This window comes from Echinops telfairi, unplaced genomic scaffold (genome assembly GCF_000313985.2).
Source record: "Echinops telfairi isolate 266 unplaced genomic scaffold, ASM31398v2 ScPeMD7_7406;HRSCAF=8444, whole genome shotgun sequence".
NCBI lineage: Eukaryota > Metazoa > Chordata > Mammalia > Afrosoricida > Tenrecidae > Echinops > Echinops telfairi.
The window spans coordinates 1573451-1586155 of record NW_022111306.1 but is presented as its reverse complement, the minus strand read 5'-3'; the positions used below and the strand labels follow the sequence as shown (position 1 = coordinate 1586155).

General features: G+C 39.6%; 1 protein-coding gene across 1 annotated transcript in view; it reads right to left on the bottom strand.

Annotated features, from left to right (window-relative positions):
* LOC101648013 (maltase-glucoamylase, intestinal-like) overlaps positions 1-12705 on the bottom strand; it is a 138240-nt gene that overhangs the window by 69748 nt on the left and 55787 nt on the right. The window contains exons 6-7 of the mRNA XM_030887342.2: positions 1106-1231; positions 651-782 (exon numbers count right to left, since the gene is read on the bottom strand). Of these exons, the coding sequence (XP_030743202.2) occupies positions 651-782; positions 1106-1231 (258 nt within the window). The remainder of the gene's footprint in view (positions 1-650; positions 783-1105; positions 1232-12705) is intronic.

The following is a 12705-nucleotide window of genomic DNA, read 5'->3' as shown; positions in this document are numbered from 1 at the left end:
TTAAAATAAACCACTAATTTACACACACACACACACACACACACACACACACACCCTCTTTCACCATAAACCTCAAACATCATTAAGTCATATACTAAATAAGAATAATACAGAGATATTTTCTGTCACACATTAAAATAGAAATGAAATTATTTTATAAAGTTGTAAATGATATATGCAGTGAGATAAGCATGCAATTGCAAACGTATAGTCACATTCGTATTCCTAAACATAGTCGTAAATGGCTTCTTTCAGCCTAACAATGACTGCATTTGCTTACTAGCTAATTTATTCTTATTCTTCATTTAGGATTTTATGGCCTGGTCTTCAAATCTTTACAAATAGGGTCATCTGCCGAAAAACATATTTTTCCTTCTATCCTTCTATCTAAGAGTCATTTTATTTTTTTAAGAAAGAACACTGGAGCTTAGAAATTTTAATGAATTCCCCCATCACTTGTTATGACATTGCTGTATCATTTGAATAACTTAACACTTCTTATAATTTATTTTCCTTTAATAAAACCATGTTCCTCCAAAATGTGATAGCACTGGAAGTTCTACTTTTGATACATTAATTATAATATATTTTTAGAAATGCTCAAAAACTTCAAACTAAAATATGTTGTTTGATTTTTAAATGAAATTTACCAAAATAATGACATAACGTATCCCATCTCTTTTCAGTGCCTTGACAAACTCAGGCAGACCGGCGAAGTTCGTTTTATCATACGTGAAGTCCAACTGGCGTTCCATGGAGTCAATGTCCCCATACTGAACGTCCTGTGCAAAGGAGCAATCCAGAGAGTACCTCAGACATTAGACACATGTTATCAAAGAACCATGAGCAGCTAATAAATGACTCTAGTTAACTTAAAACGTAAATACTGGTGTGAGTTTCAGATTAGCCACTAGGTCAAAAAAGACCCCAAATTAATTGAGAGTACAAAAAACAAAACTATGCCAATTTTGTGCCTGTTTTGCAATATGTACAAATATCTTTATAAATGTGTGTGCATATGCATTTCATGTTAAAATATCATCACTAAACTTTCTCATGTCTTTGCTACCTTCAATTGACATCACAGAGGTCGAGATACACTTACATGAGGGATATTAAACTGTTTCAAACGTTCAACTGTTTTTCGCATCACTTCTATGTTATTATAGCCCCATCGACTCAGATGAAATCCCAGAGACCAGTACGGAGGCATAAATGGACGTCCAATGGCCTAAAAAAGAGGTATCAAAAATACAAAAATGTTATTATTTAATTTTTCATGCATGTTGATTTTTAGGATTAGTTGATGTAATGATTTCATCAGCTGGCACTTTAAACTGTGTGGAGCCTCAAACGTTGTAAGATACCTCTCTTAGAAACCAAAGATATAATTATTTTCAACCTTTGGAGCCTCAACAATTCTTTTGAGAATGTAACTAAAGCCACAGAATATTTTCCCCAAAAGAAATACCTTTGTAGTTTTTTGAGTGGGAGATTGTGTTTCCAGTCCACGATTAATCTGCCAGAAGTAAAATAACAAAACCAGACTCACTATCACTATCAAGTGAATTCCAACTCAGAGACCCTGTCAGACAGGGTAGAACTGCCCTCTGGGTTTCCAAGACTGCGACGCTTTATGGAAGTAGAAAGCCTTGTCCCTCTGCCAGGGAGAGCGGCTGGTGGCTTCAAGGTGCCAACTATGCAGCCCCCAAAGTAACCAGTCTGCCACCCACCCCAAAGTCAGGAAAACATGTACTCACTTCCCAGTTTGGCCTCTTAATATTTGTGACACTGATAAAATCATTTAATATCTTTTGCACCGTTAGTTTCTTCATCTTTAAAATGGGATTAAATCATATAACCAACCTGATTTACATACAAGTATTTATTGACTACTCACTGTGCACTGTTTAGATGCAAGATCCCTACTTCATGCCCCTTATATTCTAGTTGAGGAAGACAAGTACTAAACATGTAGACAAAGAGATGTGCTTTGTTTTTTAACAGAGCGGATGAAAGTGGGAGTAGGGAGGGGTCAGTCATCCCTAAAGATGTCAGCCTGGCAAAGAGTGCAGCAAGCAGGAGGAACAGAGACTGCAAAGAGAAGATGTGTGTGGCCAAGTAGTAAACAGAAGAATGGAATAAGAATTAAGGAAGAAGGCAGTGTACACTCATCCAGTACTTTGAAGGCCAGCAGAAAGAACTGGGATATGTTTAGCTGCTATTTTAAAAATATTTATACTACGAAAATTTTCAAGCCACTATGTAGAAAGGTAGAAAAGTTAATAGAATAAATCCTCATGCATGAACGATCATTGTTTGGCCACCACCTTCATCCACGTTTCTCCTCCACCTGCCTCCTTTTATGTATTGTGAGATCGGTGGGCTGCTAGAGTATAGAATTTTAAGACAAGCTCATGATAATCCCTTAGTATTTTCAAATGCTCATTCAAATATTCCCAATTTTTGAAAAAGTAGCCCCCACCCTCCCACTATACTTTGGTTTATTTGAAAGGAGAATGGATTATATTGAAATTGCAATAAGAGTCATCAAACTGAGCAATGTAAACTGATTTTTAGTTTGTTTTCTAAATACATCAGATCCTCTGTGGGGAATCGATTATAGGAAGTCAAATGTGATAGCTGTACTTTTTCTAAGACATCCGTAGAGGCAAGAATGTTGAGATTCTGTCTCACAAAAATTGGCATGCTGTCAGGATTGACCAGTCCTACAGAAGGACATCCTGACTGATAAAGCAGAAGGGCAATCAAAAAGAGGAAGGCTCTCGACAAGATGGATTGACCCAGCAAGCACAACAATGGGCTCGAACAGGAGAACAGGTGTGAGGATGGCACGGATCTGGCCAGTGCTTCGCTGTACATGGGTTGCTATGGGTCAGAACCCAATCACTGGTCCTTAATAACAGCAACAAAGATAGTAGCAAGAAAGCGCTTAGAAGTGGGTGCACTGCCCACATCGAGATAAGAGTGGGTGGAACTGAGAGGTCACCTGATGATGTTGAGAGTGGTCAGACTGAACTTCAAGTGGGAGGTCTTCAGGTATTCCTGACAGTACTTTCTGATGGAGTTGACATGGTAGGGCAAAGACAAGGAGGGAAATGAGAATGATCTTCAGGTTTTAGCTTTGAAAGTATTCGAATTGAAAGACGAGATGAGTGGTGGCTTTGTTAACTGAAGTGAGGAAGACACAAGGAGGATCAAGGGCAGGTTTGTGGCAAGAGAGCACAGGAGATAAGAGAGAAATGGACTTGTACACTTGGTGGCTCTTCACTTACGGATGTACTCAAAACCACAGGGTCAGAGAAAATGTCATCGGAGTTCAGCTGATGTTCAAAAGAGGACATAGTACTACCTTCAAAGAGAGTCAACATTCAAAAGAGGAACAATCAGCAAGGGAGCCCCAAAACAAGCCATTGGTTGTGTAGGAGGACAGCCACATTGTCAGAAACACACACACACACACACACACACACACACACACTCAAAGAGGGCAGGGGAAGGGAGGGGAGGGATGGAGAGGAGGTGAGGAGCGTAGGAATAGGCAAACGGATGGGGACGAAAGACTTATTAGGCTGCATGAAAAATGGGGGCTGAGGCATTTGGGGCAGCCATCCAGATCTTTGTGAAAAAGATCTTTACAGAGGAGAGGAGGAAGTGAACGCAGGCTCCTGAGAGGCCTTGCTTCTTCAATATAGGGTGCTCAAGGTGTGTACTCTTAGGGCATGCTTATGGATGGGAAAGACACCCCTTTCTGGCAGGCAGGAATAAATCATTGGTGCAGCCGAGAGAGGAAATAATTATAAAAGTTCATCCAACTTGAGACTATAGGAAGAATTGTAAGGCATGAGCAAGATCAAATATAACAGGAAGCAAGGTAGAATAAATGGGTATGAATGTGGGTAAAGAGGTAAATTGACAGACTTGGTATTAGGAAAACAATGTGGCTCCACTTAATTGCTTCAATTTTTCTCTATAAAATAATAAGCCAAGTCAATAACTGAAAGTTGGGTGAGGTGGTGGCGGAGGTTAGAGAAGAGAGGGTGTGAAATTAATAATAGTTTCAGTGAGTAGAATTTTGCATACACTAGATGAGGACATTCTGTAGAGAGGGTAGTGTAATTGGAGATTCAATTAAAGGGAGACTGCTCACCACAACCGTGTGGTTTGCTAATCAATGCATGAAGAGTTCGAATCTGCTTTCCAGAGAAAGGTGGGGTCAAAACTCCTAAATAAACTTGTTGTTCATATCTGTCATTTTTTCTAAAGTTTCTTTCTAGAAAGCCCTTCAGAGCAGATCCTAGGACTTATTTTTCCCTTTTATAATGTCTAAAACAAAATATGCATATTCTCTAGATGTTTATTCACTATTCTATTTAATGAAAAGCAGACGCTATCGTTCCTGTTTTAAATATGAGGACATTTAGTCAAAAGTGGATTTTTGTGGCCTGCTTAATTTTATAGTCTTTTAAAAGGATGAAACCCAAATTAATAAGAATCCTGATTCTCAAACCAGGAGAAATAATAGAATTAGGTAGGAAATTTTAAATATATATATATATACTTTACCCAGGACCCACCTCAGAATACAAGGTCTGAGAACAGTTTAAAGGCTACAAGGCCCAGTTGTAGAGCGTATACAGTTCAGCCTGAGAGTAAAACACAAATAAAAATGAAACAAAGGCAAAAACAACTGAACAGTATAAAGCTTTACAGCCTATATAAAGAGATAAGATATGTGGGATTTGGGGGCCTGCATTGGCTGGAATTATATGAGCACCAATCTCCTTGTACTTTGGACACATACTTTGGACATGTTATCAGAAGAGACTAGTCCCTGGAGAAGGATATGGAAGAAAGAGATATCATTGCAGATGTCAGATATATATATTTGCTGAAAGCAGAGAATACCAGAAAAATGTTTAAGTGTGATTTATTGACTATGATAAGGCATTTGACTGTGTGGACCACAGCAACTATGGATAACCTTGATAAGAATGGGAAGCCCGAAACACTATGTTGTCCTCATGAGGAATCTGTACATGGAACAAGAGGCAGTTGTGCAAACAGAAGAAAGGCAAATTGCATGATTTAAATCAGGAAAGGTGAGCATCAGGTGGCATCCCTTTCTCATACCTATTCATCTGTATGCTGAGCAAATAATCAGAGAACTAGATTATATGAAGACGAATGCAGCATCGGGACTGGAGGAAAGCTTATTAGCAACCAGTGATAGAGGTGACACACCTTGCTTGCTGAAAGTGAGAACTTGAAGCACTTGCTGATGAAGATCAAGGATTGTAGCCGTCAGTGTGGATTGCAACGCAATGTAAAGAAAACCAAAACCTTCACAATTGGACCAGTAGGCAACATCACAGTAAATGGAGAAAAGATGGAAAGTGTCAAGGGTTTGTCTTGCTTGGATTTACAATCAACGCTCAAGTGAGGAGCAGTCAAGAGATCAAATGATGCATTGTACTGGCTAAATCTGCTTCATGGGACCTCTTTAACATATTGAAAAGCAAGAATGTTACTTTGAGGACTGAGGCGCACATGGCCCCAGCCATGGTATTTGAAACTGCTTCACATGCATGTGACAGTTGGATATTGAATACAGAAGACTGAAGAAGAATCGATGCATTTGAACCGTGGGGCTGAAGAAGTATACTGAAAGTACCATGGACTGCAGAAAGGACACAGTTATTTTGTCTTGGGAGAAATACAGACAGAAAGGTCCTTAGATTCCAGGATGGTGAGACGTCATCTCATGCACTTTGCACATGTTGTTAAGAAAGACCAGTCCCTGTAGAAGGACATCATGCTTGGTAAAGCATCAGGCAGTGAAAAAGAGGAAGACCTTTGACAAAACGAACTGACCCAGCGACTGCATTGATGGGCTCAGACACAGGAACAGTTGTGGGCATGGCACCGCTCTGGGCAGTGTTTCCTTCTGTGTACACAGGGTCACGACGGGTTGGAACACACTCAAAGGCACTTTACAACAACAGCGGCATTCTTTATGTTTAAATATTTCTTTAGTAATGCCCGCTGACAGTTTTGGAGAAGGTAGGGGAAAATCCTCCTCTCACAACGCTGTCCCCACAAACAGCAGAGCCCTGTGCCCTCAGAGTCCTTTCAAGCAGGCATCAGCTGTAGTGAATCTATTTCTTTCCTAGCAACATGTTAAGATTTGTTTCCCCAAAGTGGAATTTCTGTCCTAGAATCGGAGTGGATGGAAAGAAGAGGGGTGTGAGTTGGGTCTTCTGGCTTAAAAGGCCTTAACAAGCACAACTTCTTTTTTTTCCTTTTTCTTCAGACGTCAGGTAAAACTAACCCACTGTAGATTACAAATTGCCTCTTTCACTCACGGTAATAGTAGACTCAGAATAATTTCCTTTGGTTTTATTACTTCCTACTACAAACAATTTTGATTCCAGCAGCCCCAGGAGTGAAGAAAAGTCAGTCTTACATAAGAAAATTCCACCCATTTTCCTACTAATTGCATTTGGTTATTATTTGGCTTCAGGCCCTTGGCCATCTGCAAATAAAGCTGCTTTGCACGGGAAGGACAACAACAAGGAAAGAGCAGCTTTCTCTCTAGACGGAGGAGCTTCGACCTGCTTCACCACTGACCACGTGCTTTCTTCTGCTTTTACTGGATTTGAAAGAAATCAGCCCTGAAGCGAATGAGTGAGAGCAGCAAGCTCGTTTCAGCACTCTGGATTTAAAAGTCTTAGACTTGACAAATCAGTGCTCTATCACAAATGCAACTTAGCATCTCTATAATCAGCCACCTTTTGGCAAAGTGCAGTCAGGAGTTCGTTTGAACAAAAGAGAGTCTAAGCTCTCAATCATTGTATTTATAAACAAAAGCATACATTTGTTTCTAAAATGAGAAATCTGCCAATAATTATCATTTAGTAAGCAATTACTATGGTGCAAGCACTATACTAAGAGCATTACATGTATTATCTCAACTTACCTTCATTCACGCCCAAGCGATAGACCAGTAGTCCCTTTTACTGCCCTCTATTATTGTTTTAATGTGGAGATGGAGGTTTCGTTTGCCCAACTACAAACTTACAGAACCAGCAAATTCTTCCTAGTGTCAAAACTTGAGGATCTTGCTCTTATTAACATGGCTCTTATTGTTTAAAATCAATATATTGATTTTTTGATCATTAAAGAATTGCCCTATTGTAGTAGCATATAATACAATATTTGCCAAATTAGTATTTTTTACATTTAGTAGTGGTTTGTTATATGTACATTTGTTACATTTACTACACTTACAATTCAGTGACATCAACTACACTAATCATTTTAGTCAATCACTGGCATAACCTGTTGCCAAAGTTTCCACCTCCAAAAGCAAATGGTTAATGCTTCCTAAACAATGACTCCATCTTCCCCCTTCCTCTGGACCCTGGTAGCCACCTATCAACCTTGCATTTGTTAATGTGTTGAATATATATACAATGGGGTAGTACTCAGCCATAAAGAGAAAAGAACTTCTGATACATGCTACAACTTTATGAACCTTGAAAACATGCCCGGTGAAACGAGTGATTCACAAAAGGACAAATATCGCATGATTATTCTTCTTTAGGTAATTGTTTTCTTCGACAAAAGTGATGCCACATTTCAATTTACATTGTTTCTAGTTCTAATAGCTGTAAAGCCAGATCAATTGCAAGACATTTGAGGTATTGGATCATTATATATATATATATTATATCTGTGAAAGTTTAAGGGAATAAGTTAAATCTTAAACTTGTGATGACTTTGTAGTGTCAACTTGTTTAGCTTGACCAACCCTTCCCAGCAGTGTGTTATCTAGTTAGGGTGGACCGCCACAGAGATTGCAATGGGATCATGGGAGGGCAGATGAAAAGAAGCAGACGTGCTGTAGCTTACACCTGTTAGGGGTGATCTGCTCATCACCTCCAACCTGAGGCAACAGCCAAACCCGCAACTACTCCACCTTCTCTTTCTTTTTTACTCATTTTATGAGGGGCTCATATAACTCTTATCACGATCCATACATGCATCAATTGTGTAAAGCACGTTTGTACATTCATTGCCCTCATCATCATCAAAGCATCTGTTCTCCACCTAAGCCCATGGCATCAGCTCCTCATTTTCCCCCTCCCTCCTCACTACCCCCTCCTTCATGAACCCTTGACAATTTATACATTATTTTGTCATATCTTGCCCTGCCCGACGTCTCCCTTCACCCACTTTTCTGTTGTCCACCCCCCAGGGAGGAGGTAACATGTAGATCCTTGTAATCAGTTCCCCCTTTCCAACCCACCCTCTCTCTACCTTCCCAGTATCGCCACACCTTCTCTTTGACGGTCCTTCAGCATCACTGACTCCTGGGTCAGGTGTGGGTGTTTAGCTCCAGCTTCTGTAGGAGCCATGTGATCAAGGTATAGACATGAAGAACTGACAGGGGGTTCAGCTCTTCCTAGTTTTTTATTTTATTTTATTGGGGGCTCTTACAGCTCTTATCACAATCCATCTATCTATATAGATATAGATCCATTGTGTCAAGTACATCTGTACATATGTTGCCATCATCTTTTTCAAAACATTCTCTTTCTACATGAGCCCTTGGTATCAGCTCATCATTTTTTCCCTCCATCCATGAACCCTTGATCATGTCTAATTTTTTTTTTCATGTCTTACTCTGACGGCTGTCTCCTTCACCCACTTTTTTTGTTGTCCATCCCCCTGGGAGCGGGCCATACGTCGATCATTGTGATCAGTTCCCCCTTACTCCCCCTCCCCCTTCCCTTACCTTCCTAGTATCGCTACTTCCATTACTGGTCCTGAAGGGTTTGTCTGTCCTGCATTCCCTGCTCTGCGAGCTTTTATCTGTACCAGTGTACATGTCTGGTCTAGCCAGATTTGTAGTTCCTCTTTTTCTAAATGAATTTTTGGTTAAAAGGGGGTGGTGGTGCTTATGCAGACACTCCTCTCTGCGTTTACGAATTCCAACCTCTCATCAGCACCCACTCTCTATTTTATGCCTCCTACTCCCTCCCCTGATTTCTCCTCCCCCTCCCATGGGCCTCTGTCCTCCTTTATACCCGAGTCTATACCTGTCATCCTTCTAATTCGCTGCTTCATTTTTCCACTCTTGCCTTCTCTCCCCTGGTAACCTCCAAATTCTGTTCTATTTCATATGCAAGATGTCATCCTGATTTTTAATCTTATACTAGTGATCTCATTCAATGTTTATCCTTTGGTGATTGACTACCTTCACTCAGCATAGTATTCTCCAGGTACATCTATACCGTGAAGTGCTTCGGGGTTTTGTCAGTGTTCTTTATCGATTCCATTGTGTATGTGCCAAGGTTTCTTTATCCACGCCTCTACTGATGAGCTTTTAGGCTGTTCGCCACTTCTTGCTATTGTGAATACTGCTGAGATGAACATGGGCATTTGTATGTCTGTTGGTGCGGTGTCACTCACTTCTTTAGAGTATATGCCCAGCAGAGGTGTTGCTGCATCCTAGGGAATTTCTATTCCCAGGAGATCTGGTGGTATAGTTGTTACTCGTTAGGCTGCAATCCAGAAGGTCACCAGGTCAAAACCACATGCTGATCTGCAGGAGAAAGACTGGGCTTCCTACTCCCTTAGAGAGTTCCAGTCTCAGAACTTCAAGGCGCAATTCTACCCTGCCCTGTAGTGTCACTGAGTCAGCATCGACTTGATGGCAGTGAGTAGTAATAATAATCCCAATTGTTTGGGGGTAATGCCATACCACTTTGCACAGTGGTTGCGCGTATTGACAGAGCCATCAGTAGTGGATGAGAATTTCAATCTCTCCACACCCTCTCCAGCATTTGTGGCTTTTGGTGTATGTGTGTTTTCAATTAGGCTGTCATTGTGGATGTATCAATCCTTCCTTATGAATTGTAGCTCAGATTTGTGAATTCCAGCCCATTCTCACTGTCCCTCACTAACAACCAGCATCCCTGTTCCTCCTGACGTCCTCCTCCGTAGACATTAAACTGGAAGAAAATAGTCTTATGAAGACGATGATCAGCTTCTAAAATCCTACAAAAAGGCCAAACTGCTTCTTTATGTGAACTTTGAGTGAACACAAGGGGCGGATCCCGTTACTTAGTTACCTGCATGTAAGTAGCTGGATTTCATCTTATGTCAATGAAGGACAGAGTTGGATGAATAAATCTAAATGGCCAACCAAAAAGAGCAGCAATACAATGACCTATTTAATTGATTATGTTTCTTTTCTCTTATGATATTATGGTCCTTGTTTAGTAGGGAAACGATTTCCAGCTTAGTGAACCCAAGCGACAGAGTCGAAGCAGCCCCGTACGGTTTCTGGGCGGTACTCCTCATGAGAGAGGATCTCTAGATCTTTTCCCTGAGGAGCTACTGACTGGGATCAAACTGCCCACATGCCAGTTAGCAGCTGAGCACTTATTTGTTGTGCCACTGGGCTCAATTTTTTTTTATCCTAAAGAATTACATTTTACTAATTTCTTGATTTAGTAATCTTTAAAATGAATCAACCATTTTGAATAAATACATAAGCACATTTGAAATTCTTTGCGTTTGTCTCTCTTAATACATGCTACTTCAAATATCAGTGCAATTACAGACAACTCTTTGAAAAACCTAACCGCTGCAGAAAGGGGCTTATCTTCTAGAACAGTCTGTGTCCATCATTGACTCTCATCAAGTGCTGGTAGAATAATCTTTGTTTTAAAAGACATAGAAATCTTTTGAATGAAATTATTTTAACTTTATTTTTCCACTTAAGTATATTCATAAAAAAAGATTTAGGAGATAATTAAGCAGAAGAATAGGAATCCTTAGATGCTGAATCCTTTTTTTTTGGATGGGTGTGTAATTGTGAAAACAGAATTCTGAGCATTTTATGTACATTATTCTTACTTTGAGCCTCCACCGGGTTCTCTCAAATAGGACCTTCTACTATTTCATAGAAAGAAATGGGCACCCAGTGTAAGAGCAGCCTTTACCATCCAGGCATAATGACAAAGCCATGGTCCCTCCATAAGTCCACAGAGAGTCTCATCTGGACATCACAAAATCCATGTAATAACACTCGACACTTACATCCAAAAGACTTTACTTCTAAAATTGATCTCTTGTGTGCTGAATTAATTCAAAAGGGCATGAGGGAACACTGGACGCTGAAGGAAGTGCCATTGCCATAGCAACGGACGGGAGAAATATAATTAATTATTTTTAACGCATGTATTTTTTATAGAAACTATTGAAAGGAAAGACGTTAGCTTAGGAAGCCAAGCTTTGGATGGGAAACATCATGCACTCTGAAAGCATTCTCTAACTGTGCTACTAAGATGATAAACACTACATTCTCCTTTTTGCAGGAGTCTTGGCAGCATAGTGGCGAAGGTCTCCGCTGCTAGCTAAAAGATCGGTGGTTTGGGAGAAAGATGTGCCAATCTGCTTCCACCAAGATTACAACCCTGGGAACGTTATGGGGCAGTGTACTCCGTACAATAGCAGCACCATGAGTTGGGATCAATGCAGTGGTGGAGATTCGGTTCAGAATTTTGGCTTCATTCAATTTTGGCTTCATTCAATTTCTTCTGATCAACAGTAAATAGTGAAAATATCCTGGCATCATTCATGGATTTATATGAGGAATGACTAATGGATTCCAATAGATAGCTCTTTGTGAACTGAGATCACTCACAAAATCCTTCACAGTAAAAGTGGGTCATTCTCATACACTCTAAACACATCAGGTTCTTGTAATTGATGGCCCAATCATTCTGAGCTATTTCAAGACAGTTTCTTAGGAGGAAAAAGTTCTTACAGAGACTGAGCCCTAAATGAACAAAAGACAGCTTGAAACTCCAACTGCTTTCTTCTGCCCACACCATCACTCCTGTCCACTTATGCAACCAATCAAAATTTAATAAAATGTTTTCATCAATTAATAACAAAGATAAGTAAAGGGAAGGACTTTATAAATACACACCAGGGATAATGGAAAGTAAGTCTTGAATTAACTTATGATTCTCTGTGAATTCTCTAGGGAAAATATGTTTTCCACATTTGCGTATACAAAGGGGCTTTAAAAAGTTTGTGCAAAAATGGAATTATAAGATAATGATATTTTTCCATGATCTTTTTGAAGTTCCCTTGTTTCGGCCTAACCAGAACTTATATTTATTATAAGCAAATTGAATCTTAACCTTTTGTTCACATCCCTAGGCTCTCATTAAAAATTAATTAACAGAAACTGGTAATATTGTTATTCACACATTGCATATTGCAATCCCAATGTGAATTTCTAATTGTTAACCAGCTACATTTTAACCAATAATGGTTCAGTCTATAAAATTTGATTTAGAACTATGTGTGAAAAGATAGGAACTTGATTTTTATAACCTTTGTTGGACATACAAATTCAAGTATTATCATTCTCTCACATGCAAATGAGTACTGGCAAACTGAGAAAAATAACCACTGGAAGTTACTTTGAACATTTAAGCTTATATCTAGTTAGGTGAAGATAACAGTGACAACACTGTTACTAATTATAGCTATGATTAAGATATTAGAATTTACTAAATATAAAAACCCTGAACTTTCATAGCACGGTGTCCCCCATTTCCACGGAGACATGCATGCTGTCTCTTTTCTCCCTTAACT